The sequence below is a fragment of the Leptosomus discolor genome, chromosome 3 (assembly GCF_034619465.1).
Source record: "Leptosomus discolor isolate bLepDis1 chromosome 3, bLepDis1.hap2, whole genome shotgun sequence".
Classification (NCBI taxonomy): Eukaryota; Metazoa; Chordata; class Aves; order Leptosomiformes; family Leptosomidae; genus Leptosomus; species Leptosomus discolor.
This window is the reverse complement of record NC_141393.1, coordinates 18,677,582-18,705,519: the sequence shown is the minus strand read 5'-3', so window position 1 is coordinate 18,705,519 and position 27,938 is coordinate 18,677,582. Positions and strand designations below refer to the sequence as shown.

The window sequence follows — 27,938 nt, the reverse complement described above, 5'->3', positions numbered from 1 at the left end:
ATTTTCAAATAAATTTCTTCCCACTTGATGTGGTGGCAGAGGAGCCATGTGGACAGTACCCCATCACTTCTCCTTGGCTGCAGTCTTCTCTGTTGTTATTATTATATATTGCTGGTATTTGTTAAGGTCTTCAGTTATTACTGTACGTGTCAGAATCTGTCATTTCCTTACATTTTCACCATTCAGTCTTACGTGTGGTGTCCCTCATCTGAAAACCAGGGCAGGCATCTTCCAATGTCAAACACCACTTGTGTCTTTGAGTCCTCTGACCTCCTGTGTTCCAAATATTTCCACAAATAATTGAGTTTATAACTGCCACAGAATTCCTTGAGTAAAAGTGGTAGGGCTTAGCTTGGGATGTTATCAGTGTACGTTACTGTATATGGCTGGAATTCTCTAATACTCGGACATTATCCATGCTTCCTTAAGGGGTTACATTCCAATTGCTTTCTACAAGGAATTTGCGTTAGGTGTGGCAGCTCTTTTGGCATCACATTTTAAGAGAGTGCCTAAGTGATTCAGATCATGTGTATCCAGGGCTACCACTGGTTCACCATGCAGTTACTGGAGCATAGTGCCCACAATGCCTAGATTACAAACTGGAATAAGGAGCCCAGTCTGACATAGATGTCTCAGTACTTTTCCCCATCCGTTGAGTAGAAAGCAGTACCTGGTGGTTCTCAACATTTGGCAGAACCTGTATGCTAGCTCGGCTTTATTTTTTCTGTGCTGTTTTTATGGCAACAGCATGAACTGGACTTCTGTTAATCTTACTTGTGTGAATCCATTAGAAAAGGGCATCAATGCCATTGATTATAATTAATGGCTAGCAAATGTTAATGTCAACATATGTTTCTCAATATGTAGGATTTTGTTTTGCCTACCAGTGATAATTCTTTATAATTATTGCTCAGTGTAAATAGTACTGTAGGCTAGCAGAATGTGGTTTTGCTGTTTAGTTACAGCTTGAACTGTCTTCAGTGAAATAAACTGCAAAGGCAAGTAAGTCTTTACTTTACTAAGATCATCACAGGAGCTTTATCAGAGTACTTAAATAGGTGCCTGACTCAAAACCCAAGAAGTCTAATTGAAATGGGACTGATATTAATAGTAACTTCTGTAACTGGTGGGCTGGATTTGTGCTGACAACCTTACAGGGACACTCATAGCCTGTTATGGAATCTAGATTCTTGATTTGTGCCTTGTAGTTGTTATGGAAAGCCGTGAAAACTTTGTTTGTATTGAAATGCACCGTCCACACATTTTTTTCTATTTCAGAATTCTTTTTTCTAGTTCTAAACTCATATTTAAGAACAAGCTCTTACAGTCCTTGCACTGTTTATACCTCTGAACCTTTCTGATTAAAGAAAAATATGTGGGCTGGAATCTCAAGCTGATGTAACTCAGTAAAGCTCCATTAACTTTTGTAGAGCTATGCTTCTTAATTTTGATATTAGCCTTTCAGCAGAAATATGATTAAGAAATGAGAGTAAAAGAGAACAGAAATTGAACTGAAAGGAGGTTTACTCAAATTTGTTATGTCTGCCAAGTGCAAATGTGTTAAAATCTCCATGTTGACAAAAAAAATAAACCTATAGAATTATTTTGCTCACTGAAACATTTAAGCTGTTGATTCATCTTCAGATCCTTTCCAAAATCTCCCCCAACTGCTAAATTTAGGGAAAAAAAACGCTGAACTGAAAAAACCCAAGCTGTTACTGTGTCAACTGCCCAGCTTTGTATTAAACAGCAATACATGCTTTCAGAATAAGAATGGGAAGAGGTTTATCTAGTGGTTAGAACAACTACTGGAAATCAAACTGGTACATATCATTCCCAACTGTGGCATTAAAAACACCATGCAGTTGGGAAAATCATGCTCTCTCATTCAGCTTGTGTCAAAATTAGCTTGGATGATCTATCTTGGATTAGCTTAGCGTATATGAGAGCAACTGCACTGGAAAATAACTCGAGAGCTTCACAAGATGATTCAACGACTGCAGTGATTGTATTAGTGGCTGATGAGATGTGCTAATGTAAGCTGTAACTAGTGCTTTCTGAGAGGCTAGCCAACTTGAATTGAAGCACTGCCATGCTCAAGGTAATGATTTTAAAAGGTGTAATCCATTATTAAGCAATAAAAGTTTACCAGCCCTTAACAGTTTCACAAACCAGATACAACATTTGTGCTCAGTATTTGATGATTCCAAGGTAACAGAAGAAGCATTTTCACAAAACAAGAGACTAGAAAAATGGTACTCATCTGGTAATGTCCCTAGGTGTTTGTAACTGGTTTGCAAATTCTTAAATCCAAGTAAATAGAAATACACGGACAGGTCAGTCAGCTTCCTGCATTCATCACTACATTCAGCCAGGCTGTTGAAGGGAGGTACAAAGAGTATGAGGCGTTCTCATCCATTTAGTCTTCCCTCTGACTGTGAAAGAGATTGGCATTACATGACACAGTGACCCAATAACTTAAATTAATAGATTTAGTAATCAAAAATGGGCATATAAATAACTTTGAAATGTTAGGCCAGACTCTTTGGGCAGGTGAGATATGATTGATTAGATCAGCAGTTTAGAGCCATGACTCCTCTGCTCTCCTTACATCAGCTGAAAGCAGATGAAGTTTGTGGTGAGGCTCTACTGCCTTTGACTACTCTCTGTCCTAGTCCACATTTCTTGTTTTTGTGACCGCACTGGTCTTTCGGCAACCTTCTGCTCCTGCAGCCATATTCTATCAGATTTCTTACTACGATTCTGGCTCTGTTTTCTGTTGCACAGCAGACATACAAGCAACCACCCTATTTCTGCATGGCAGGTTTTTTTTTTCCTAACAGTTTGAGGCAAAGCTAAACAGATATATGTAGAGAGACTATAAACAGAATGTGTATGTATATATACATAATTTTTTTTTCTGTGTAATTTCTAATGTATTTTAGGAAGATATGTTTTCCTCTTCTGCTGCGAAGCAGAAGCTACAGCTATGACCTATATATCCAGGCTTCCAGCTGGGCTTGTACCATATGTACTGAAGCTTGTGTGACAGTAGTTGCCCTGTTATTGGTAGCTGACCTGGCTACATTAAAGAGAGACACATGTGTTGTATACATTCTTCTACACTTAACTTCTAAAGTCTAAAAAACCCCTGTACTAATCTTTCATGATTGGTCTGTGACATCACTAAATCAAAACACTTCCCCCCCCCCCCCCCCCCTTTTTCTTTCCTTTTGGTAACTTCACTTCTGTGGCCTTTGGCCTTGTACTCGGCTTCATGTATGCACTGCTCAGAGTGAAGATTATGTCTCTCCTTTAAGTGAATTGGTATGAGCTTCATTGCAACATTCATTTACAGATACTACATAATCATGGAATAGGATTTCAGATGGACAAAGACAGTACAAGAAGGACTGTAAGTTTGGACTGTGGAATTATTATAATGTTTATCTTTTTAGCTTCTTGCAGTGGACTCTCTTGCTGTATGCCTCTATTCTGGATTAAGATCTCTTTTATTCTGGAATAATTACTATGCATTTAGGAAAAAAAAAAAAATCACTTTCTCTCCCTCAAATCTTAAATGCTGCTTAAGATGCTGCTAAATATGTGGAAGTCTCCAAATCTTTTAAGCAGCTGTTTTTTACTTACCAGATTTCATATCAAATGTGAGGCTGCTGAAATATATAGTATAGGCTAGGACTGAAAAGAGATCATTCATGAAGTACTCCAGTAGTGTTTACAGCTTCTTACTGAATTTCTAGAGTAAGGAGCAAGCACCCAAAGGGATATTGTCTGGGGAAAAATAGCAGAGAACTGTGCAAATCTGCCATTTGAAAAATTAATTGTGTAGTAAATGAATCATGACATAGGAGCTGGAAGGTTAAGTCTTGGTTGCATTAGATGGGATTACTTGTGTGGAAAAGGTGAAGTAGGCTTTAGCCTATGGTGTAAGAAACAAGTTGGTATCCTTTCACATCATCAGGCAGAAAATGCATGCTGCAATGTGCATGTATTTGTGACTGTCAGCTAAAGCATATTGAGGAGTAGTGCTAGTAAACGTGGCCTTGCAAAATTGTTAAGTTTGTTTAAAAGATAAACAACAAGTCTGGATCTCTTTTTTATTTGTCTTCCGAGTTTCCTAAGTCTTTTAGATTTTTTGGGCATGGGCCCTCTTCATCAAACAAAGGCTAGATGCAGATTTTTTGTTTTAAGTGAAAGCTGGTGTTCTTACATAACTGCGTGATTCCAGGACCATGGCTGCAGGAAAAGTAAAAAACAAATATCCCATGGCTTACAACAAAGTAAAGAGAATTGGCTACGCCACATGAACGTGGCTCACAGGGAGAAACTGTTGTGCTTCTGTTTGTCAGTATGAAAATGAGTTTTTCAAAGCACCAGGGGGTACCTGGGACAAAAAATTATCCTAAACACTTGACTCCAAAACCTGACTTCACCATAGGTCCAGTGTTTTTTAACACTCTTTTTTTTGAAAGTCTAATATGTGCAACTTGAAACAATTTTTCAAAATTGAGCTTCCTTCCGAAATAAAAGCAAAATTCAGTAAATTAAGCAGTTGATCTTAGCTTGTGGCATCAACAGCCTGATTTTTATAAGAGCTGGGCATGGTGTCTGTGGTGAGCTGAGTTCCTTGAAAATCTTGGCTTGTGTCTATATTTAGCCCATATCCAGGGCTAAACTAGAACAGTCGCTCTGTCACCTGACAACCCCTCACCAGCCAGGGAGGGGAATCAGAAAAAGGAGAGGAGACCCGTGGGTTGAAGTGAAAACAGATTTAATGAAAACACCACCAATACCAACAGAGATATACAGTTATATTCAGCCTAATGAACATTCAGTGGTCACAATTGACAGGAGAGCAGTCCTCAGGAGCAGGGAGGTAATATTATTATGTGTTAACTGTGTTGAAGGCACAATAGCACATTTAAAGTGCACTTCTATTCTGAAAGATAGCTGCTCTGGCAGCTCTTGCAGTTGCTTATTTCTTCCTTCTCAGTGTTTTCTACATGTAATCTGTTCAGTTTTCAAGTAATATGTAGCTTTTCTAGCTACCAGCAGTTCTAACTTAATCTGTTGTCTGACTTCAATCATGTCAAATTTTGCCAGTCATTTTGCAGCTTGAATGTGGTTGTCACTTCTACTGAGGATGTATGAGGCATAAAATCGCTTCATACTCTGTGTTATTTGAGGTCTATTTCCAGCAGGTACAAGGAGGTAGTAACACCCTATTTTATTTGCTGAAGAAGGCTAGGGAGAAGGAACTTGGTTGTCTAGAAAAATACTTTTATAGTCAGTTTGCGAGCAGAGATGTTCATTAAACACCAGTATCAGTCATGTTTTCTAAGGAAAACTGTTATTTCCTGCCACTCCATCTATATCCATTCATAAATGTGATCACCTTTCATATTAGCTCTGTCACTGGTAACCAGCCTTTCTTTTTGTCATTGAAGGGCAGTTTTGATCCCATTATGGGGCATCAATGGAATGATAATGCATCCTAGTTTTGAAACAAATGACATCTGCCAAATGAGCTCTTCAGATGTTGCACTGGTTTTGGCTGGCGTAGAGTTAATTTTCTTCATAGTAGCCAGTATGGAGCTGTGTTTTGGATCTGTGCTGGAAACAATGTTGATAACGCAGGAGTGTTTTCGTTACTGCTGAGCAGGGCTTACACAACGTTAAGGCCTTTTCTGCCTCTCACAGCACCCCACCAGTGAGTGGGCTGGGGGTGCACAAGGAGTTGGGAGGGGGCACAGCCAGGACAGCTGACCCCAGGGTTATTTCCTACCACATGATGTCATGCTCAGCATATAAAGCTGGGGGAAGAAGAAAGAAGGGACATTTGGAGTGATGGCATCTGTCTTTCCAAGTAACGGTTACATGTGACAGAGCCCTGCTTTGCTGGAGATGGCTGAACTCCTGCCTGCTGATGGGAAGTGGTGAATTAATTCTTTGTTTTATTTTGCTGGCGTGTGCAGCTTTTGCTTTACCTATTAAATAGTCTTTATCTCAACCCACAAGCTTTCTCACTTTTACTCTTCTGATTATCTTCTGCATCTGACCAGGGGGTAGTGAATGGCTGTGTGGGGCTTAGTTGCTGGCTGGGGTTAAACCATGACAGATGTTCAGAGAGGAAGAAGACTTCAACCTTGGGCCAGATTCACTTAACTTATCCATCTTGCTTGCATATTCAAGCAGCACAGAAAAGAGATTCTTCCAGCTGTGAAATTCTGTAGTGTAGGGAAATCTGTCAAGGACAACTTCTGTGGTGGTTGTTCCTTGTACAACTGCTGAAAGAGTCATTTTGGGAACAAAGTGGGAGGTAGTGGTCTGCTCTGTTGAGCTGTTCGTTAGGCATAATACAACAGTATATATAAAAGTAGCTCCAATGTATATTCAGTAACAAAATTGGGGAGTTATAATCCACCTTCTGTAAAAATGTCCTTCTTTTGTGCCAAATGGAGTGTGTTGTTTCAAAAAGGGTTACTAGTCCACAGTGTCTTAAAATTATGTTACGCTTTTCATAATCTTTTCAGTGAAGTGCTACAGCTTACCTGGTTGATTTTCAAAGCCCAGTCAAACCAGACTGTCATTTTCCCTGGCTATAAACATTACTAATAGATTTGTAGTGAAATCCCCTTGGAGACGTCATTGACATTGCAGACAATGCAGCCTCTCCTTTGGCAGCAGACTCCTGGCCTTATCGTGTAGATGTGAACAAACTGAGTTGATGAATGGATAGGCTGAACAACTAGCATAAGTACTTTCCGTCCTTTAGTTCTGGAAGAGATTTTAAAGTCTGACAGAGCAAAAAATCCCCAAAACAAGACTTCATCGAGCTTGAGGTGATAATAACAAAAACTCATAGAAAGCAAGTGATGTTTGATTCTCCACCCTGTTTGCAGCTGGAAGGCATACCTGTGAAAAACATAAGGAATGATTATTTTTGTGTTTGGATGAAAAATTGCCTGACCTTTTAATAACTGTCCTTTCTTACATGAGTCATAGTATTGATAGTTAATCCAGTCATTATCCCTTTTCCAAAATTTTTTTTCCTATCAGGTAGTGATCTTGCCAGGGACATGGCTATCTACCTGTATTTAAAAAGGGCACAGATGAGTCCAAAACCCTGCATAGCCAGAGGCCTCCCTCCCTCAGGCTGTTGACCACGGAAACCATCAACTTTCAGGAAGCTAAAATGAGGGAAAGGTGAAGGGGAGAGGGGAGGTTGAATGTATGAAGCTCAAAGTGAGAAACCAGAAGGAAATTCCATGTAGAAGACACCAGTTTTTACTGGTGACTGATACCTATGGTTAATTCACAGAACAATCGTGAAGTAGCACAATTTAAACCTGTGCACATTATTCCCCAAGGATTATTCAGTCCTGAGTGGAGGATGAAACATATTATTCCCTCTAAGCTGGGAAATGACATGTCCCAATAAGATGCACCAGTGGTAGTCTCTGCTAGTATTTGAACTGCTTTGGCAACTTGGTCTCAGAATAGTGTAAAAACAGCTGAGGCAGTATGAGACAGTAAAAAAAAGGAGAAGGTGAAAAACGTTTTAGTATCCTGAGGTGTAAAATAAAAGGGTTGGTGTCCTTGGGTCGGGTTTTGAAGAATACACGTGGACTTTGTGGAAAACCAGTACCATAGTCACGGAAGATATTAGCAGAATTCAGAAGTTCTGTGACTGGTCACTGAGACCAACAGCTTGTTTCACATAAGCTCTGGAGAGCTTCAAACAGAGGTGGATTTAGGGCACTGCACTACACTGAATTCAAGACTTCTAATGTAAGTTGTTCTTAGACTGTAATAAAACTAGGTGTCGGTAATTTCACCTCTGTTCAGCATTGATTTAGAAATGTTCATGTCCTCATTCTAATGTCTTATTTGAGTGACTTCACAGTTTGATAGCTGTGCTGAAATCCTGGACTGTGGTAGAGGTGTTCCAGGCAGGTTCCAGCTGTCTTCTGCGGAACTGCTGCTTTGTAGTAATAAGGTTGAGATACAGCTGCATGATGGCATCAGGCCTCTCCATATGAGAAAATAATGTGAAATAACTAACTGTTGTCAGAAAGAAAAGAAAACTCATTGTGACGTTCTTGATCTCTAGCTCTTTAAAGGCAGTTTCTAGAGAGCGTATCAGCTGGAGGCCAGGGAGAAAAAAAAATCCATGATCCCAGACCTTGGGGTCCTTTTAGAGTTATCTTGAGGACATTAAAACCAGTAACACAAAGCCTACTATACAAGAACTGCTGCACTCTAACATGTGGATGCATCCCCATGTTGCAGTACTTGTGCATCATTGTGTCATCACTGACTCCCTAGATTAGGAGATGAGATTTCATCATGGCTTTAGATTTTCTTTTCATTGACAGATAATTGTTAATGTATTTGTACTTGATTGTTTGACATTGCCTCAATGAGTGCAAATACTTTTCTTCTTTATAAAAGTGAAAAGCAACTAAATGTAAGTCCAGGGTTTAATAAAATATTAATGTTACTTTTTATTGTAGCTAATCCAGGGTTGTATAGATGTTTTCATCATTTCATACTGATAGAAGGAGAGTTTTGAAGGCTATTTCATTAATACGCCATCCTTTACATACATTAAATGGATTTAATAGTTTAGAGTTGAGTCAGTTATTTGCTTCATAAGCCGCCACTTTACTATTGCACAGATAATCTCATTTGGAAGTCCTCTTTTGGTTGAGTGATGCAAATTGAATTAACATACCGTGCAGATACAATTTGCTCATAATTCTGTTTGTGAGGTGAGGGCTATGGAGAAGGATGCTTACTGTGCCTCCTGCCATACAGTACTTTGCCTGCAAATAGAAAGCTTGATCTTTGGAATCACGTGGCATTACACTGATGAACAAATGTCTCTCAAAGAAGGTGGTTGATATTTCACATCATTTCATTGCACTCCATTTGGATGCTCTGTTGCTGTCCAGGTGGTATAATCTGTGAAACAGGTTTACTAAAGAGTTATCTCTAAAGGAATTTCCTTGCTGAATTTTTCAAGTAAACTTGTGTGTTTCTTTTAATTGCCCATTCCTGATTTGCATTAACACTGGTGGCTGGATTAGAATCCAGTAGAAGCTGAACTGAGTGAGGGAAAATCTAGTGTCATCCTGCTACAGAAAACTGGAAACAGCTGTCTAATGGGAATGGGAGCTTAACGCTTGGTAATTCTTATTTTTTCCGGATGGCATCCAGGATTATCGGTGGATTGTTCTTTTTTTTCCTTTGGTCCTTGTAAGATTTTTAAGTTATCAGTTTTCATGTGTAAAAGCACTTGCTGACTATACCATTTTTCTCCACTGACAATTCAGAGTTAAGGGCATGTTAGCTTGTGGTGTTAGAAAGGGTTATTTTAAAATTTTAGGTTTATGTGATTTTCTTTTCCTTAATTTAGGCTTTCTGTAATTCTGTAAAAAATAGCTTTAATGCCCTATGGCACATTTATGATTTTCTAATGACTGGGAAGTCATATTAAAAAGGAGGAGTTTCGTATGACTTTTTTATATATGAGTAAACTAATTTCACTGTGATAATATGATCTTCGGGTTGACTTTGTTGCCATTGTTAACACTGGAATACATAACTAAAACAAGTCAATACTTTTCTGTGAGCAAAAGCAACCCTGCTATTCTTTCTGAAGTACACAATTGCTGTCACAATACTGACAGTGCACAGGTTATTCAAGAGGATCAGATGAGTGTGTTATGCTGTTCCCCGAGACCACCTACATGTCTGTTTGGCTGTACTGAGCTCACTACAGTCATTTCTGAGACTGTCACGACTTCAGCACCTGAGCTAATATGTGAAACGTGACAGGGGACTGACTCTCTTGACATTGGTGGTAAGGAGAATATGGGAGGAATTTCTGCCAGTGGCATCACCATGCTTTCAAAGTGGCTAACCTTTCTGTAAAAATCTTCCCAGTGCACTGATTTTGAAGAACAGTATAGGCCAAAGCCACAAACCTTTTGAAAGCATGGGTGATTCTAAGACATACTTATCCCATTCATTGAAACTCAGCTCATATAGGACCCCTGCATTCAGAGAGATGTGGTTGGAAGAAGTGATAACTTTTTGGCTTTCACTCGAATCTTCTAACGTTATGTTAGTGCAAGTTGCAGTCCTGTGAAAGCTGTTGCAAGTTCAACTCTTGCTGCACAAACTGTTGACATTTTACTGCTACACCATGTAATGCATGCATTTGCTTGACAGGTATAAAGAAACACATTTCTGCACACAATGAGGAATTTGTTTGCTGTCACTGAGGCACAAATACATGTGCATGAACGCAACACCAGGCCTTGGGAAGATGAGGCTCCGCAATGCGAAAAGGGTATTGCACACAAGCAGAAATACACTAAGTGCAGAGGTGCCTAAAGCTGCTTGCAGTGCTTAAACAGAGACACAAATTTGAAATATTCAAGCTGGTTTGTTAATATGATTATTGAGGGAGTAAAAGTGGAAGTATGTAATTCTGTCTTCCATCTGTCTTTCTTCCCCTTATACCTCTGCGCTGAGTGAGTTTGATGATCAACAACCCCTGAATGCCAGGGCAAAGGGGCAGGTATTGCAATCTGTAGATGTAACATGTCCTGGATGGACAGAGGAACATGGGCAGAGGAACAAGACGCAAGTATTAGAAGGAGAAATGGGCTTCTGTGTATGTAATTGGCCTAACCCCCTTCCTGCAAAGGCAGAGTGGAGCCTATTGCATGAGTCCTTTCAAACAGCTACAGTTCCCTTCTCCCTGTGAGGAGAAATTTAAGACCTGTAACAGGCTTGAAGGCTTAGCAGGTATTAAGAGTTGGCACGTTTGTTGCCTCTGTGAGTAAATCAACTGCTGATAAAGTGAAGAAATCACATGTCAAGGCACGTTATAAAACCACAGATCCACGTGGTCGTTGAGATGGTCTGTCAGGCTTAGCAGATTTTGAAACTTAACTTCGTTGGCAGACTGCCTGTCACAATATGGATAAGGCATATGGGAACAATGCTCTGATGGTACCCAGAAGTAATCCGGTAACAGCCTAAGTCTGGGCAGGTGTCACTGGCATGCCTGGGTTACCCCGACTGCTGCATACCAGATCTTCACTCCAGAGCCATGCAGACAGCTTAAGCTGTGCAGCTGCTGTTATATTCTGTTCTGCGGCATGATTATTTGCATGCCTTGTGTAGCTCTTTAGCCACAGACAGCTCAGCCAGAGCTGTTTGTCAAAGGTGAATCATCCTTTCTGTCATGGCATAATCAAGGATGTTTTGTTTCCATGACTCAGAGAAAAAGGTGGTGGTGTCCCCTCCAAGCTGTGGCTAGATAAGCTGCTTTTGTTTCCTCACTCATTTCATGACTGAGGAGAGGGAATGAGCTGCAGAATGATGATAGTTCCAATATAGACTTGGTTTTCTTGGGGCCCTCCCTTCCCCCTCAATAAATCTATGCTTGATAAGATGAGCTGCAGGAGCCGTGGGTTTGGAACAGTACCAGCAGGATAAATATTTCTGGTTTTCTGGCTGATTTTAAGAAGATAGGTGTATGTTCCCCTCCTTTCTTTTGGCAAAGGTTAGCCCCATTAGATGTACTGCTCTTCATTTCATCTCCATCTCCCATCTGTTCTGTCTCTTTTTGGTAGAAACCAAGGAGATGTAGCTCCCACTCAGGCTGCCAGATAGCTTTGTCTCCCATACATGAGAAGGTATCTCTGTGTGAAGTAGAGTGGTGCCCTGCTGCACACACACATCGGATTGTGCCATGAGGGCAGACCGTGCTCTCTCAGACTCCGTGATAATATCATATCTATTCTGTCAGCTCCTACAGATGAGGGAATACTACTGCCCCCCTCAGTTAAGTGATGTTGATTCCTAGGCCTAAGCTACAGGCCAAGGGAATCCAAACAGCCTTTTCCTGAGCAACCAGGTTATCGTAGCAGTAGGTAAGAAAAACAAATCTTTGTTTAAAATATTAAAACCACAGTACAGCAAGTAAATAAAGAACAGTGCATGTAGATAAGGTATACAGAATTTACCGATGACAATTATACAAAACCTGTGATTATCTGGATAATAAAGCCATAAAACCAGCAAATATTTATCCTGAAAAACTCCAGACTTTACCTTGGAACTCACTGGCAGGTGGCCATTTCATTAAGGAAGAAATCTTACTCACCAAGCTCCAGAGCCTTGCTTCATTTCCCTGACTTTGTAGTGTCTCTGTGTGAGAACAATTGCACGCCATGAGTTCTGTGTAGAGAGGAGCATTATCTTTGATAAAAGCGGTCTTCATGTTAACTCATTTAAAATTACCACTGTGAGGCAAGTAGGTATTTATTACAAGTAGTTATTTCTTATGAATATTACATCACCAGACTACATATGAAGCAAGATGGTTTGCAGTGAAGCTGGTTTGCTTTTGCTGGGTGATCAGATACCTGGGCTCATTTCTATCTTTCGGCTCTATCCTCTGGTCTTCTGATTTCCTCTTTAGTATTAGCTTCGAATAAGTAAAGGCACATTAGAAAGATTAGAAAGATAGTGGGTTTCATTCCTGCTTCTTGAAACTTCAGTTTATACTGGCTTAACCATTTTAATGTTATACTGTGAAATATTTAAGTCAACTGAATGAGATTACCAGGTATGTAATAGCTACCCAGACCACATATCCATTTTGCAAAGTTATGGGACAGGGACATATTCCCTCTGCTATATGGTGGCAGTAAGGGCGATGGTGCACCTGGCACAAGCACCTGCGATGTGAGCTGCAAACCTGTGCATCAGATTATGTGAAAGGATGTACCCCATGTGCAGGGTCACATTATCATTGCTAGAGGCTCAGGCGGGGCTCTGGCCTCTGCTGTCCTAGTGCATTGCTGGGATATGTGTGTTCTCACAGCCACGGCTTGAATCGGGGAGACAGAGGGGAAATGGGGGATGCAATAAGGAAAATAGTGTACGTGTTCTGAATTCATCCATGTGGGCATGGTATTTTAGCTAGTGATGCAAGAACAACCATATTGTGTTCAGATGCCAGCAGCTGCAGCTCTGAGTCTTTTCTCCTAAAGGAGAAGACTCCTTAATGCTTTTTTAGTTATTAATCATTTCAGTTAATATTAATTGTTAATGGGAGGAATTTATTTAAAACCACGTGCTTTGTGTGCTGATTAATTTTCTGCCATGCTTTCTTTCATGTGGCAGGGAATAACTCCTCTGAAAAAATTTGCTTTTGGCAGCTAGTGTAGCTGACAAGAAGATCTTAAATTCGATGGTATTCCAATATTATTCCAGAAGGTTATTCCTCCCTGATTGCTACATGGGGGGAACAATACTACCCTATTTTACTATATTACTATATTAGATGTTACTATATTACTATATACAGCAGTATATTACTGCAGGGAACCTGCTTGGCTATTACATGCATATAAGGTTCTGTTGGCATTTTAAAAGGTTTATCTGTAGATAAAAGCATTGCAGATAGATGCGTCTTGACCAATAGTTTGTGGATTGTCCTGCACTGTCTTCCAGGAAAAGAGTGAGAATGTCATCTCTAAGTACAGAGTGTTTCAAAACTACAGTGCAACCGTGTTTCTCCCAGTTTATATATATTTCCACTATCCTTTTCCTTGTTTGAGGGTAACAGTGATGAAAACCAAACAGAAAGGAAGATGTTTTATTCACGTATTTTGATTATAGAAGTACTTGAATTTGTTTGGCTCAGTAAGCAAATGTCTTTTATTTACGGTGTGGTTTGCATTTGTATACCAATGCTATTTCCACAGACTGTTTCATAAGGCCACAAATCTCTTTACAGGGCAAATCATGGCCTTTGAAGACTGTGGAGTTCTGTAGCAACCCAGACTCACTTCCTTTAAGCTAGACCTGCTAAACACTGGTTCTCTGATGGTCTTTAGGCAGTGAAGTACTCTGTATACCCTTGAATGGTATTCCATACTTCAATGAGCAATTGGGTATTAGTGTGCTATTGTGCTGATGCATTTGTATATTTATATCCACTATTGCTTTTATTTTTTCTGGTGACTACAGAAGGAGGACCAGGAACAGAACATTTACCTAGGAGTAGGAAACTACATACAACTACAACTACAAAAGCAAAATTTGGTATAGATTTATGTAGTTTTTGTTGTCTGAGATTTAAAAGAAAAGATGCACATGTATTTTGGGAAAGCTGTATTCATATCAAGTCCTGATATCTGTTCTAGTCAGAATACAACAGTGAGAATAGGTCTTATTGAAAAGACTAGTGAAAATAAGTAAAGGATCTACAGTCATTGTTGACAAATTTTTATTTTATGCTAAATATTTTATAGACTGTTAGTAGTTTTAATCAAAACTATAGTGGCTTTTAAGTTTCAGGTTGGAGGTTTTAGAGAGATCTCATAAAATAGTAACTTTGACTTTTGGAAGGAAGGTATGATTTATGTATGTAACGTTTCCACCACAGTCTGCTGCCAGTGTATTAATTTGAAAATAATACATTTATGGTAGTGGGCACTAAGGAAAAAACAGAGCTATGGCATCTTCAACTTCACACAGAGACACTGTTCCAGTTTTTGCAAGCTAGACATGTGCAACATGTGCAACATACGTAGGCGTATGTAGTACGGATGAGAAGAGACATTTTTGTATTTATATAAAACTAAAAGATGGAGGAGATGACAAGTCATTCAGCTCTTTGAAACTAGATTATCCTCTCACTGCACGAAGATTTTCAAGTATGTTTGATGATTACTGGTAACTCAAATTTAAGGTACTCTAAAGTGAAGATTTCAAGTGCAACACTTCCTGAAAATAAGGCTGGTTTAGTGTGTTTGAAGTTTAGTAGCTAAAAACATCAACCAAACCTCAAATTCTTGGATTTTATGTTCATGGTTATTGTTTGCAGAATTATATCAAGAAATTGAGAAAATATACCATTGAAATTGAAAATAGAACAGCGTAAGTATCGTATATTATGCTCTTAAGCATTTCTTTAAACTGGCAGACTTGGATATGGGGAAGTTGATCATATATTCCCTCTGTTGCCTTCCCCAAGTTTCAGTATATTATGTTAAGTTCATAAGAACCTTCAGGAGCTTATCTTGTTGTCAACCTACATCTGCAACTCCTTGAAGAAAGGAACATCTGTTTCTGAATAATAATTTAATGACTTCAGTGTATTTGGATTCCAGTGGCTGACATACTTTTCACCCTTAAACTTCCCGGAGTCCTGTCTGAGGCACTGTAGATCTCTATCCCTGCCTGCCTTGTCAATCTGGATGTTTTCTATCTCATATATTTCTTCAGGCCTTGGATTTAGTTGCTGTCTTTGTCTCCACCACCTGGAATGTTTTTTTTTTTTTCACTCTGTTGCCTTTGCATGGAACGTAGATCCTTTATCTGAGCTCCACACAACTTCACTGTCACCCAGAAATAATCCCAAAACTCATGTCTTTGCACATTCCTATCATCCACCTACTATTTCAGTTTCATTCCTTCCTTCACCAGATTTAGATAGTAGAGTTTCTGGAGAAAGTACTCGGAATCACTTTAATCCTTGTGAAACAATTTGCAAGACTGTGGAGCCCTATAAAAGTTTGTAGTTCAGAGCCTGATGGAAGGTTACAACTGTTGCATAACTTTTCAGGCAAGGCACACTTAAAGCCAAGCATATTATTTCAGGATGAATTTTTGTGCCTGTGCCTATCATTTTGGAATTATATTAGAGGAGAGACAGAGGAGATGATTGTAAAAATAAGGCATTAAGAATGTGAAACTCTTGGTACAGTGGAGGTTGGTTTAAGTCACTGGAATGATGATAGTTAATAACACCTAAGTATCAGTTCTCTGTTTTTTCTACAGAGCAGAGGAGAGATTCTGAAGTGGCAAACTATAATGTAATGAACTGGAAGATACACTCATGTTTGGTCTTACATTTCTACAGATGCATCCTTATTTTTTAGTCTTCTCTTTATAGATGCTGTAATTTATTTTTTTTTTTTTAAAAGTATATTTCTCTTTCAGCCATTAATGAATTTCCTGAAGATATATTTACAAATAAAGAACGGCAGCAAGGAGGAATTCTTCTTCATATCATTGCCGTAAGTTTTCCTCTACTGTGCTTAGTTTTTGTTTTCCTTTTGTCTTGTAAGATGTTAATCATCTTAGTGGCCTTACTAAATAGCACTCTGTATATATCACCATGTTTCTGATAGTTTGATTTCAGTATTTGTGATACGTCTATAGGGTACGAATGTTTAAAAGGTAACATCTTAGGGACCTGGTTAAGTGGTGGACTTGGTAGTGTTAGGTTAATGGTTTATCTCAATGATCTTAAGGGTCTTTTCCAATGTAAACGATTCTATGATTCTATGATTTATTTAAGAAAACATTGCAAGTCTGAATTTGCAGTGCCTATGCATTCATCCTCTTGGAGATAAAATTCTGGCTGCATGGATCACAGGCTTGTATTTGTTTGTATTTTGTCTTGTATAAATAGGGTTTGGGATTCCTTTGTTGGTGGCGTCAAGCATGATGTGGAAGATTTTTGATTCTCTTTCTTTCCTATTGTGCCTTTATGAAAAAGATTCAATTGTAATTAAAAAGAAAACAACCCTGAAGAAATATAGAATATGTCATGTAGAGTTTTATATTTTATTGTAGGAAAAAACCCAAAACAAATCAGTCCTTCAGGCTCCAGTTTTCCCTTCACAGCTCAGGGAAAGTAAAGTAAAAAGGAGTTGTGTTTGATGGACAACAGCAGGATTAGGTGTACTGCGTGAGTACAGCGCATAAAGCCATAAGACAGTGGGAGAATCACATGTATGCAGGGAACCAGGACCATTCCTGAGAGGTTTGGTGCAGTGAGCTATGGTCAGGGTTCAGTTATTTCCAGGTGTGACTATTTCTTGAGTATTGTTAATCAACATGGTGTTACTTTCCATTTAATTACTTGATCTGATAATTAATTGAAAATATAGATGATGGCTATGTAACTTTGTTAGCTTTACTCGTTACTTTCCTTTAATATGATGTCAATTGTGGCACCCTATTCTGTCAAACTGTGGTACCTTTCATATTCTAGGGTCTGGCAAACACTCTTGTTCAAACTTAATCTTACATTCAAGAATATGTTTTTATGCCATAAATTGATTAGCAGAGGGCTTTTTATTTGGAATGGAATGAAAAATGAAGCTATATATTTCTGCTAGTCTGAATAAATATAGCATTGCCTTCTTTCCTCTTTTCATGTACAGGTAAAACCTGAAGTATTTCCTGAATTTATTTTCTTTACAGGCTCTTTATATGTTCTATGCTTTGGCTATAGTATGTGATGACTTCTTTGTTCCATCGTTAGAGAAAATTTGTGAGGTAGGTTAAAGAACTTTATTCCTCTTTTGTAGATTTATTTAGAGAATATTATAGAATCAAACATCCTGTGCCATTGTTGTTTGAAGTTCATTCCTGTCAACCTTTTGGCCTTGGTTAAATATACCTGAGGCATGTAGCTAGGATGGATATGACATCTGGATGAGTTTGGTTTATTATTATACTTCTGGTTTTAAAAGTCACTTGTGACTTTTGTCTGTAGAGATGCTTCTCTCTAATCAGCTATATGTAAGCCATGACTGGCTATTCAGTTACATGTAAGTAGGTAATTTTGTCCATCACGTCGTTGAGTTAGGGTGTAAACATTTTACTCTCTCAAAGTATATTTGCCTTCTCCAAAGGCAGTGTCTGATTTTGTATCACAGTAACTGTTCATCCTTTAGCAGCACTGTGGCCAGAAATTGAAGAGCTTCTATCTTTGCAACTGTAGAAGTGTGTAATGCAAATACAGTAGCAGTGCTGAAATTACCAATGCTTGTCTTCCAGAAACTACATTTGAGTGAAGATGTTGCTGGAGCCACATTCATGGCAGCAGGGAGCTCCACTCCAGAACTATTTGCATCTGTTATAGGTATGGAGCCCACACACTAGCTTTTAGGAGATCTGCCATTAAAAAAATGAGCAGCAAATCAAGCAGAGATATCCAAAAGTGCTACCATTCTTCTGTCAATTTATAATCAGCAATTGCAGCTGTCAGCTAGTCTGTAGTTCATGGTGTAATTAACTACTCAAAATATCTCATGAAACTGTGAATCTCCTCTCAAAACACAGAGGAATGGCTGATTCTGAACATAGGAAGGAAAAGAAGAGATTTATTGAAGTCCCCTGAGAGAGAATTTGAGATATTTGATGTGTCTTTGGCTTCTGTCTTCCCAAATAAAGGGAATTAATTTTAGCAAGGAAGTAGGAGAACAGGGATCATGGGAAAAAAACAAATTAATGTATAGGTAAGTCAGATCTGTTAAAGGCAGAAGGACATGGCATACGTTACTTACAGAATTATTCAAAGTAATCTCTGAAATATTAAAGATTATTGGTATAGAGAGAAGGTCTAAATGGCAAAAGCAGTACTACTAAGAGAAGGAAGGACACAGGATTACAGTGATAGAGAAGGGAGAAAGCAGCAAATTTCATAGAAGCGTAGAATCATAGAATAGTTTAGGTTGGAAGGGACCTTTAAAGGTCACCCAGTCCAACCCCCCTGCAGTGAGCAAGGGCATCTTCAACTAGATCAGGTTGCTCAGAGCCCCGTCCAACCTGACCTTGAATGTCTCCAGGGATGGGGCATCGTCCACCTCTCTGGGCAACTTGTGCCGGTGTTTCACCACCCTCATTGTAAAACATTTCTTCCTTATATCTAGTCTAAATCTACCCTCTTTCAGTTTAAAAACATTACCTCCTGTCCTATCGCAACAGGCCCTGCTAAAAAGTTTGTCCCTATCTTTCTTACAGGCCCCCTTTAAGTATTGAAAGGCCACAATAAGGTCTCCTTGGAGCCTTCTCCAGGCTGAACAACCCCAACTCTCTCAGCCTTTCTTCATAAGAGAGGTGCTACAGCCCTCTGATCATTTTTGAAGCCCTCCTCTGGACCGGCTCCAACAGGTCCAAGTCTTTCCTGTGCTGAGGACCCCAGAGCTGGATGCAGCACTGCGGGTGGGGTCTCACCAGAACAGAGTAGAGGGGCAGAATCACCTACCTCAACCTACTGGCCACGCTTCTTTTAATGCAGCCCAGGGTACACGGTTGGCTTTCTGGGCTGCCAAGCACACATTGCCGGCTCATACCAAGCTTTTAATCCACCAGTACTCCCAAGTTGTTCTCGGCAGGGCTGCTCTCAATCTGCTCTCAATCCCTTCATCCCTCAGCCTGTACTAATACCGGGGGTTGCCCTGGCCCAGGTGCAGGACCCTGCACTTGGCCTTGTTGAACCTCATGAGGTTCACATGGGCCCACTTCTCGAGTTTGTCCAGGTCCCTCTGGATGGCATCCCGTCCCTCAGGCGTTTCAACTGCACCACTCAGCTTGGTGTCGTGTGCAGACTCGCTGAGGGTGCACTTGATCCCATGTCTGTGTCACTGATGAAGATACTGAACAGTTTTCGTCCCAGTACAGACCCTTGATGGACACCACTCATCACTGATCTCCATCTGGAAATTTGGAAATTGGGCTGTTGACCACTACCCTCTGGATGTGATCATCCAACCAATTCCTCACCCACAGAACAGTCCACCCATCAAATCCATATCTCTAATTTAGATAAAAGGATTTAGAGAAGGGAGGACTGTGTCTAAGGCCTTACAGAAGTCCAGATAGACACATTCTATGGCTTTTCCCTTGTCCACTAATGTAGTCACTCCATCATAGAAGGTCACTGGGTTGGTCAGGCAGGACTTGCCCTTGGTGAAGCCATGCTGGCTGTCTCAAATCACCTCCCAGTCCTCCATGTGCCTTAGCATAGCTTCTAGGAGGATCTGTTCCATGATCTTCCCAGGCACAGAGGTGAGGCTGACAGGTTGGTAGATCTCGAGGTCCTCCTTTCTACTGTTTTTAAAAATAGGCACAATGTTTGCCTTTTTCTAGTCGCCAGGGACTTCACCTGACTGTCATGACTTTTCAAATATCGTGTAGAGTGGCATGGCAGCTACATCAGCCAATTCCCTCAGGACTCTGGGGTGCATCTCATCAGGTCCCGTAGACTTATGTATGTTCAGGGTCCTCAGGTGGTCATGGACATGATCACCTCTTACAGTGGGAGGCACTTTACTCCCCCAGCTCTGTTCTGCTCCCTTGTCCCTCAGGGCAGTTTCCCAGGGGGTCCTATTGACCAACTCCTTGGAGAGCTGGAAGTTTGCTTTCCTAAAATTCAGGGTCCTGACTTTACTCTTTGCCTAACCCATATCCCTCAGGACTGTGAACTCCATCATTGCATGTTCTCTGCAGCCTAAGTTGCCACCGGTCTTGATGTCACTGATTAGGTCACTTGTGCTGGTGACCAACAGGTCCAGTATTGCATCCCCTCTGGCAGGGCTGTCTATTACCTGCCTTAAGAAGTTATCCTTGATGGAGGAGTCTTCTGGATTGCCTATAGCTCCCCATGTTGCTTTTCCAGCAGCAGTTGGCATGGCTGAAGTCCACCAGCAGGATGAGAGCCTGCAAGCACGAAGCCTCCTGTAGCTGGAGTAAGAAGGCTTTGTCAATAGGCTCCCCTTTATTGGGCTGCCTGTAGTAGACACCAACCACAAGGTTCCCTTTGTTGCCTCTAATTGCTTCTAACTCAGTCTGTAATTCTTACCCGTAAGCTTTCAACCTGCTCATGGCTGTTCTTCAGAGACAACTCTTCACACTCTATTCATTTCTTGATGTGGAAGGCAACGCCTCCACCCCTCTTTCCTCGCCTGTCCCTTCTGAACAACCTGTAGCCATAGATAGCTGCACTCCAGTCATGGGAGTTGTCCCACCAAGTTTCAGTAATGGCAACTAGGTTGTAGCTTTCTAGCAGCATGGTAGGTAAATCTGTCTATAACAAAGCCTTAGTAAACTTTCTGCTACTATCCCAACTGACATTTTTACAAACTTTAAGGAAATACATTCTAAAGTAATGCACTATAACCTCATGTACAGCTTATTAAAAATAAATAAGTGTAAGCCTTTGAGGCTCCCTTCAGCAAGAGAGATCTGATTTCTTACTTGGGAGAAAGGTTTCTTTGCTTTATTATACTGTTTGAAACAAATTCCATGCTCCTGATGTGACTGGAGATATTTTATACTCATTTGAACAGATTACTACAGCACTAACAACCAGGCTGTGAAATACAGGACTCACTGTTGAACTAACTAGCTAAGAAATAATTTACTTTTAATAAAAATATATATGTAGAGATGTTAAGCCAAAAATGGGGAGCTGCTAGGTAGACTAAAAGCACAAAATATTCCACAGAGAAGTGAGCATTTATTATGAAACATATTTTGGTTAAACTTTCAAACAACCTGTTGTTCTCAGGTAGTACATGTTCTAAGTAATTGCCTGTGACCTAAAATGAAGTCACAGAAGGTAGTATGCATGTTTTGCTCCCTCTGCAGGTGTATTTATCACTCATGGAGATGTAGGAGTTGGGACCATTGTCGGTTCAGCAGTTTTCAACATCCTCTGCATTGTTGGTGTCTGTGGAATATTTGCAGGACAGGTTAGTAAGATACTTATCTTTATGGAATTCAATTGCTTACAATTTCAGGATTTCCATGGGCAAATACTAAAAAAAAAAAAAGGAGTACTAGTCAAAACCAAAAATAGGCTGACATTGTGAAAAATGTAAAATGTTGGAAGGAATTTACAAATAGCACGTTTCCAAAAAGTTCAGCTGTAGTTTCAGCACTCTGAACATGTTACATACAGGAAACTGGTTCCTCTTCATACAGTGCTGTGTTCATAATCAACTGATCAGTGGCATCTGCTAATCCTTCCTGGTACTAATGGTTATGAAAGAATCTAGGACACAAGCATGAGATTTGCTCTCTCTACTCAGTAGATGGTTAGACTGTGTATCATATTTTTTCAGGTATTAAGTCCAATAGATCCACAAATATAGTGAAGTGGGAGCCACTGATTTACTGCAGTACAATGAATTGTACTTTACAATTGAAATTATAACCAATTAAAATACTATTAGTAAGAAATGTGCTTCATTAATGGAAGTTTCTATATGATTTTTATTACTGGTGGTTATTACAGATCCACTAACTTCCTGTTAGCATAAAACTGTGATTTGTTCCAGAATTGTTGCTAATAATAGTTCTGCTCAGACACCTAAGTGACTGCAAGGTAGAGGCCTTTGTTTTGTCTTTAAAATAGCATATTTTTGTTGGCTGAAGGTGTGATATTTTTCAGGTGGTTTGTCTCACCCAGTGGGCTGTGTTCCGGGACTCTGTGTACTACACAATATCTGTGATCATACTTATTGTTGTAAGTAGTTCTCTTACTAATTAATATGTTACATTGCTTGAATTTTTGGAGGTTAGAAACCTGCTAACCATTGATATACTTTCCCAGCTAGTTCTACTGACATCTAGAAGTGAGAGCTCCACAATATGGTCCAAAACTGTATGAAAACTTCATAGAGCCTCCCAGAATATGTGTCCATCATGTCCATCAGTGTCCATTCATTTTGCACCTACAGTCTGTAACATTCTGCAGGCTAGCAGGCTACTGTTACACAGTGCAGTTAGCACTCAATTCTGACCTAGGGGACTGTTTGTAGTGGAGATGAAAAGTTTTGAGCTGCACTTCTATTTTAAATAGGGAAGATGTCTGTTTCTTGCTTTTACACAGTAATTTTATTTCGCAGATTCTGGGTAAATTTTTATAAATAGAGCATTTTATAAATAGACCACCATCATAGTGGTGAGATATCACTTTGTTAATCTAGAGCGGTGTAGTAGTTACTGAATGTACGCATTTACTGTGTCTGGTGGCAAGGAGGGAAAGAATCCATTTTGTTTGTTTTGTAAGAAATATGGATCGCTAGCTGCCCATTCAGTTACAGGACTTACATAGGGTGGAGTAAAATGTGTATAACTACTTGGCTGCCTTTTCTGCTAAAACTAATTTAGCTGTTAAAAGGACTCGGAGCTAGGCCTCTTCAGAATATTTGACTTTGCTGTCATTTACACAGCACAGCGTGTGGATACATGTGTGTGTATCTGTCTGGTTTTCACATGCTTACACTGTTTTACTAAATAGTATTTATAACGATCACTAAGAGGAAGCCATGCCTTGTTCATAAGGTTTGTGCTTTGTGAGTGGCACTATCCATACGGTGAAAGTTCTGGTTAGAAAGGTTCAAAACCTAAGTAGCTTCTGGCTAAATATGACTGATATTTATTAAATAAATTTGACTGGTTTTCAAGATAGCTCAGAGAAATGGTCAATTTGTGTGTTTCCTTTTTTCTTTTCCTTCTTCTAGTTCATATATGATGAGAAAATAGAATGGTAAGTTGTGTAAATTATTCCGTACAGTACTGTATTTGCCACGAGCTCATCGGTAAATAGAGTTGCAGTGTGATTAGCTTTCATTCATACATGCTGGGAGTATGAGCTAGATTTGACACCCAGGAAAACATATGTATTTTCTTTGGTTATATTTTTTATGATGATCAGGGAAAACTAAAAGAAAATTTAAGAACCTGGAAACATTAATGAAGTAAATAGGGTATATGTAAGGCCTGAAGACTCGCACATGCAGGGAGAGTAAACAAAGTTCTGCTGCTCTGATTCTGGCTGTTAATATTTATGGGGATGTTAGGTGTCCCAAAGAACAGTCTAAAGTGGAATCCTAGTGGAAGACCATAAGCATCTTCTAAAAGGGTCCTCTCGGACTACCTGGCCTGTGCTTCAGCACTGAAACAACAAAAGGCCTTGGCACTATGATACTCAGATGGTTTCAGTCTGCATAGCACTTTTCTGAAATATATGCATTACATTTTATTCGCATGTTTATTGGAACTTGAGAGTCTGCTTCCCCTCCATTCTGCTGAGACACCATCTAATCTTAATGATGTGAATCCTGTGTACAGAAATATGACTTGTACTAGATGTTTAATGCACACACCTACTTAAAACTTGTAAAGCATACAGCTATTTGAATGGCCTTATAACACTTTTTTTTTTCTCTTTGAGGTGGGAAAGCCTTGTACTCATCATTATGTATTCATTCTACATACTTATCATGAAGTAAGTGCTTTTCTCCTCCATATGCCCTTTAGATGTTAATTGACCATCATTTTTTTGATGTGGTTTTGTCCTTGGCCTTCCTGCTGAGGACTATACAGCCAGTCATGTTTCTGTGTAAGATTCCTTGCTTTTTCGTGCTTAACCAGTTTCACTCTAGATTTGTGCTCAGTCAGCAGCAAATATTTTCATGCATCCTCTTCGTAGTGCACTGAGGTAAAGAAGCTTTCAGAAAAAGTTGAGAGAAAATGTCATTTATACAGACATATGAAAAAGTCCACTGAGTACTCTGGATTGTACGCACACAGCATGTCAGCTATTACACATATTTTGTAACCTCTGGAGAGGAAGGCCAAGGAACATTAGCAGACCGCTAAGCATGTATTTGTCTTCAGACCATCTCATACCAGATTGTATACTGACATCCTTCTTCTGTCGTGTCACTTCCTCTGACAGGAGAGTCAGAGGTCTGTCTGTTACTGCAAGGAACTGTGAGTCCAGCCTTCTACTGCAAGTTGCTTAGACTTACCCCTTGGTGCCCTCCGCTCTCAAACCACCCTTTTTGGAACTTCAGCCTCCCTTTTCTCCTACATCAGGTCTTAGCAGAGTTCATTGACAGCCCTCTTAGATCCCACCCTAGTGCCAAGATAGATGCATTCTTTCTTTAGAAGGGTATGGTCAACAGTCCCAGAAATGCTCAGACACCTGCCATGGAGAACACAGTACTGAGAGAAACAGTGAGGTGAATTGTGAGCTGATGCAGGAGGAAAGAAGCCATTGTAGAGTGAATGTCCTGGCTCCAAAATCTGCAGCTCTGCTGTTCTGTTTTCACTAAATCTGCTCTAGTGTCTTTTTGCAGTTTGCTGTATCTCATGAGAGACAGGTGCAGCCCTTGCTTTCCTATCAGCTTGCCACTGATTTGGATAGTCTTTTCTCTTAACTTCCTGTTAGTTGTCAGAGAACATGCATCTAGGCTTTACTGCTTGCCTACATAAGTTGTTCTCAGATGCTTAAAAGTTTTACAGTGCAACAATCCAACCTCTTCAGACCTTTCCTTTGCACTTGCAGGTACAATGTGAGGATGCAAAATTTCTTCACCCTTAAAAGCAAGAATGTTGGAAATGGTGACACAACCAACAATGAGCTGGAAGGTGGTAATAAATGTTATGCCTCTAGTTGTGATGACCCATCCATTCCATTACTGTGCAAAGGTAAGGCTGAGCAGACAGGACTTGGAAAAGTGTAGTTCACAGGATATCCTTTTTATTTCTTTAATGCGGATCTAAAGAGTGTTACTATTCAGTCAGAAGCAGGTATTTTTACTGGGTTAACTTAACAATTCAGCAGTCAGACTGCCACATAAGAGAAAACTAATGCAATTTTTTTATATATATTCTGAAAACAAACTGCTTTGCACATTGGCAATTTTGCTCCCTTTTTATCTCCTGTTCGGTGATGAGCTACAGCACTTGTGAAAGGAATCATTTTTTTTTGCCAGGAAGAAGGTAATTTTCACTTCAAAGATTAGTTTGGAACTAGAAGCTGAGACTTGGGTGTTGAAAGAAAGGACATGGGCAGATCAGTGGGCAAGAAGGATTACATGTTGAGTTCAGATCCTCAGAAGACTGACTTTCACATGCCTAAATAGCTCTGCATACATTGCCAAGCACATACGTAAAACTGAAAAATGCAGGTTCTTTGCTGTCTGTGTCTTTGTCGTAAAGGGGAAGAAGATGATACCCAGCTTCTGAAGGTAAGAAAACACACCTGGGTATTTTTGGCTTTTTTGTAAGCCTGTTTTTATCATTGTTTTATTCTTCTTCTCTTCCATTCCCTCTTCTCTGTAGAGCAAAATCATTCCTACCTTCAAAGCACAAACCATGTAATTTAGTGAGCTCTTGGGCTACTCTTAACGAGTGAGGTCTCCTTGCTTTGTTCTTTGCAAACATCTCCCATTCTAGGAGGCTGAGCTCAGCAGCAGTGTAGGTAGCATTTGGAAAGGTCCTCATGTAGTAACAAATAGCGGCAAACAGGAATTTAGAGCAGACTTGGAGAATCCCACTCTTTTCTGCTTTTAATGTTTGGGCTGGGATCTCTTCAGGGGAGGTACTGTCACTTGGTACAGGTTTATGCGATGACAGCGCACTGATACTCTGGTCTCAGATATGGTGTTTAGACAATAGCGTAATACAGATATAAAATTACTTCTCATAGGACATTGTAACATAATTAAATGAAGATGTCTTTGAAATACTTTGATCTCATTTTACAAAGAATTTTTGTGAACACTGACTATGATATAGTGAAGTCTGTCACTTGAACGTGGAGGTACATACATACAAGGTTCAGAAGATACCTCCTAGGGCAGTTGTTACTTATGTATTCAAGTAGGGACACAGGAAAAGGGTCACCCAGTGAAAGAACACAGACATTAGTGGTTTTTACTTCTGAGGGATTTGTTGGGTTCTGATGTCACCTCCCTGCACGATCTCCTCTCTAGCTCCTATGTGGTAAAGGGATGACAGTGCAGAGTGCTTGCCTGTCCACCTATTTCCTTTTCAGGAAATGTGAAGATTATTTAATGCTTGTGAAGAGCATGCAGAACCTTTAGGAAAAGGAGCAAGAAATCTAATAAAAGCCTGGACTCATGAGAATGATGTCTCCACTAGCAACTGTTCACAGCAGATTTCTTCTCTAATTGCCCTCAAAGAGGAACCGAGACTCCTGTTTCAGTCAGATTCCCTTTGCCTTCTCTAGCACTCATTACGCAAATATAAGCTGCGCTGGAGGGACCGTTCTTCAGAGTGTGAGAATGGAGCTATTATGACAAGCAAATATACCTAGGATGAGAGAGAACATGAAGAAGAGTTTAAGGAGGTCACAGGGTTTGGAGTGAGTAGTGGGAGAGGAGGAGGGCAGTGTTAGCCTAGCTGCTTTGTAGACGGGTGCTTTATGTGTCAAGAAGCTGTCCTGGAAAACCATCACATGACTGCCTGTTGCATATCCCTCCTGTTGAGTCACAACATGCCATGACCTATAAGTGGCTCTGTGTTAGTTGACGCTTGACTGGCTTCACAAGCTGAGCTGCACCTTCCCCAGAAGCAGCTTTCATAAACAGGAGCACTGCTAGTAGCAGGGAGAAAACTAAAGCTGCCCTCTGCCTTACCTCCAACCAGTGGTTAGCAAGTTTCAGGATCCACCAAAAAACTTCCCTTGGCTTCACCAAAGCGTAGGTCTAACCTTAATCTGACTTTCCACAGGAGGAAAGCCTGATTACTTTCCCAAAAAAGAACAGTTGCTTTGGGTGAGGAACTTTCTTCCTGCTGAGGTTGGTTAGTCTGTTGCTCAAGGTGCAGATAAAAGGGGGCTTCACATGCTGCACAGCTCTCTTTTATGCTTGTAAGTTTTTTTTTAACTTTCAAGAGCTTCCAAAGGTACAATACAAAAGCTTCCATTACTCATTTCGGAAAGAAAAAGGAGAGCTTTTCACCATAAGATAAATTCAGTTTCAGGGGCGAGTTCTACACACAGGTAAAGGTGAAATATTTGTACTTTGTGAATAATGCTGCTATTTTCAGAGTACAAACATGTGGCTCACTGCACTGGGCTTTTATTATGTTGACCCAAATTTCCACCAGGTGGCATGGTTCGATTCCTGCCTAAAACCAGAAACTTTTGAAAAAAGTGGGTTTCTGAGGGCCTGATCAGGAGTCAACCAAAGTCAGCAAGAAGCTGACAGGGTTGTTGGTGATGACCTTTCATGGCGAGCAGGAAGTTTAGGTAGCTTGTT

At 40.0% G+C, this 27,938-nt stretch overlaps 1 protein-coding gene across 1 annotated transcript in view; it reads left to right on the top strand.

The window, feature by feature from the left end:
* The window catches only part of SLC24A4 (solute carrier family 24 member 4), an 89,323-nt gene that overhangs the window by 39,832 nt on the left and 21,553 nt on the right, over positions 1–27,938 (top strand). Inside the window, exons 3-10 of the mRNA XM_086463599.1 lie at positions 16,060–16,136; positions 17,332–17,406; positions 17,911–17,995; positions 21,505–21,608; positions 22,310–22,384; positions 23,385–23,410; positions 24,098–24,151; positions 25,217–25,359. Of these exons, the coding sequence (XP_086319725.1) occupies positions 16,060–16,136; positions 17,332–17,406; positions 17,911–17,995; positions 21,505–21,608; positions 22,310–22,384; positions 23,385–23,410; positions 24,098–24,151; positions 25,217–25,359 (639 nt within the window). The remainder of the gene's footprint in view (positions 1–16,059; positions 16,137–17,331; positions 17,407–17,910; positions 17,996–21,504; positions 21,609–22,309; positions 22,385–23,384; positions 23,411–24,097; positions 24,152–25,216; positions 25,360–27,938) is intronic.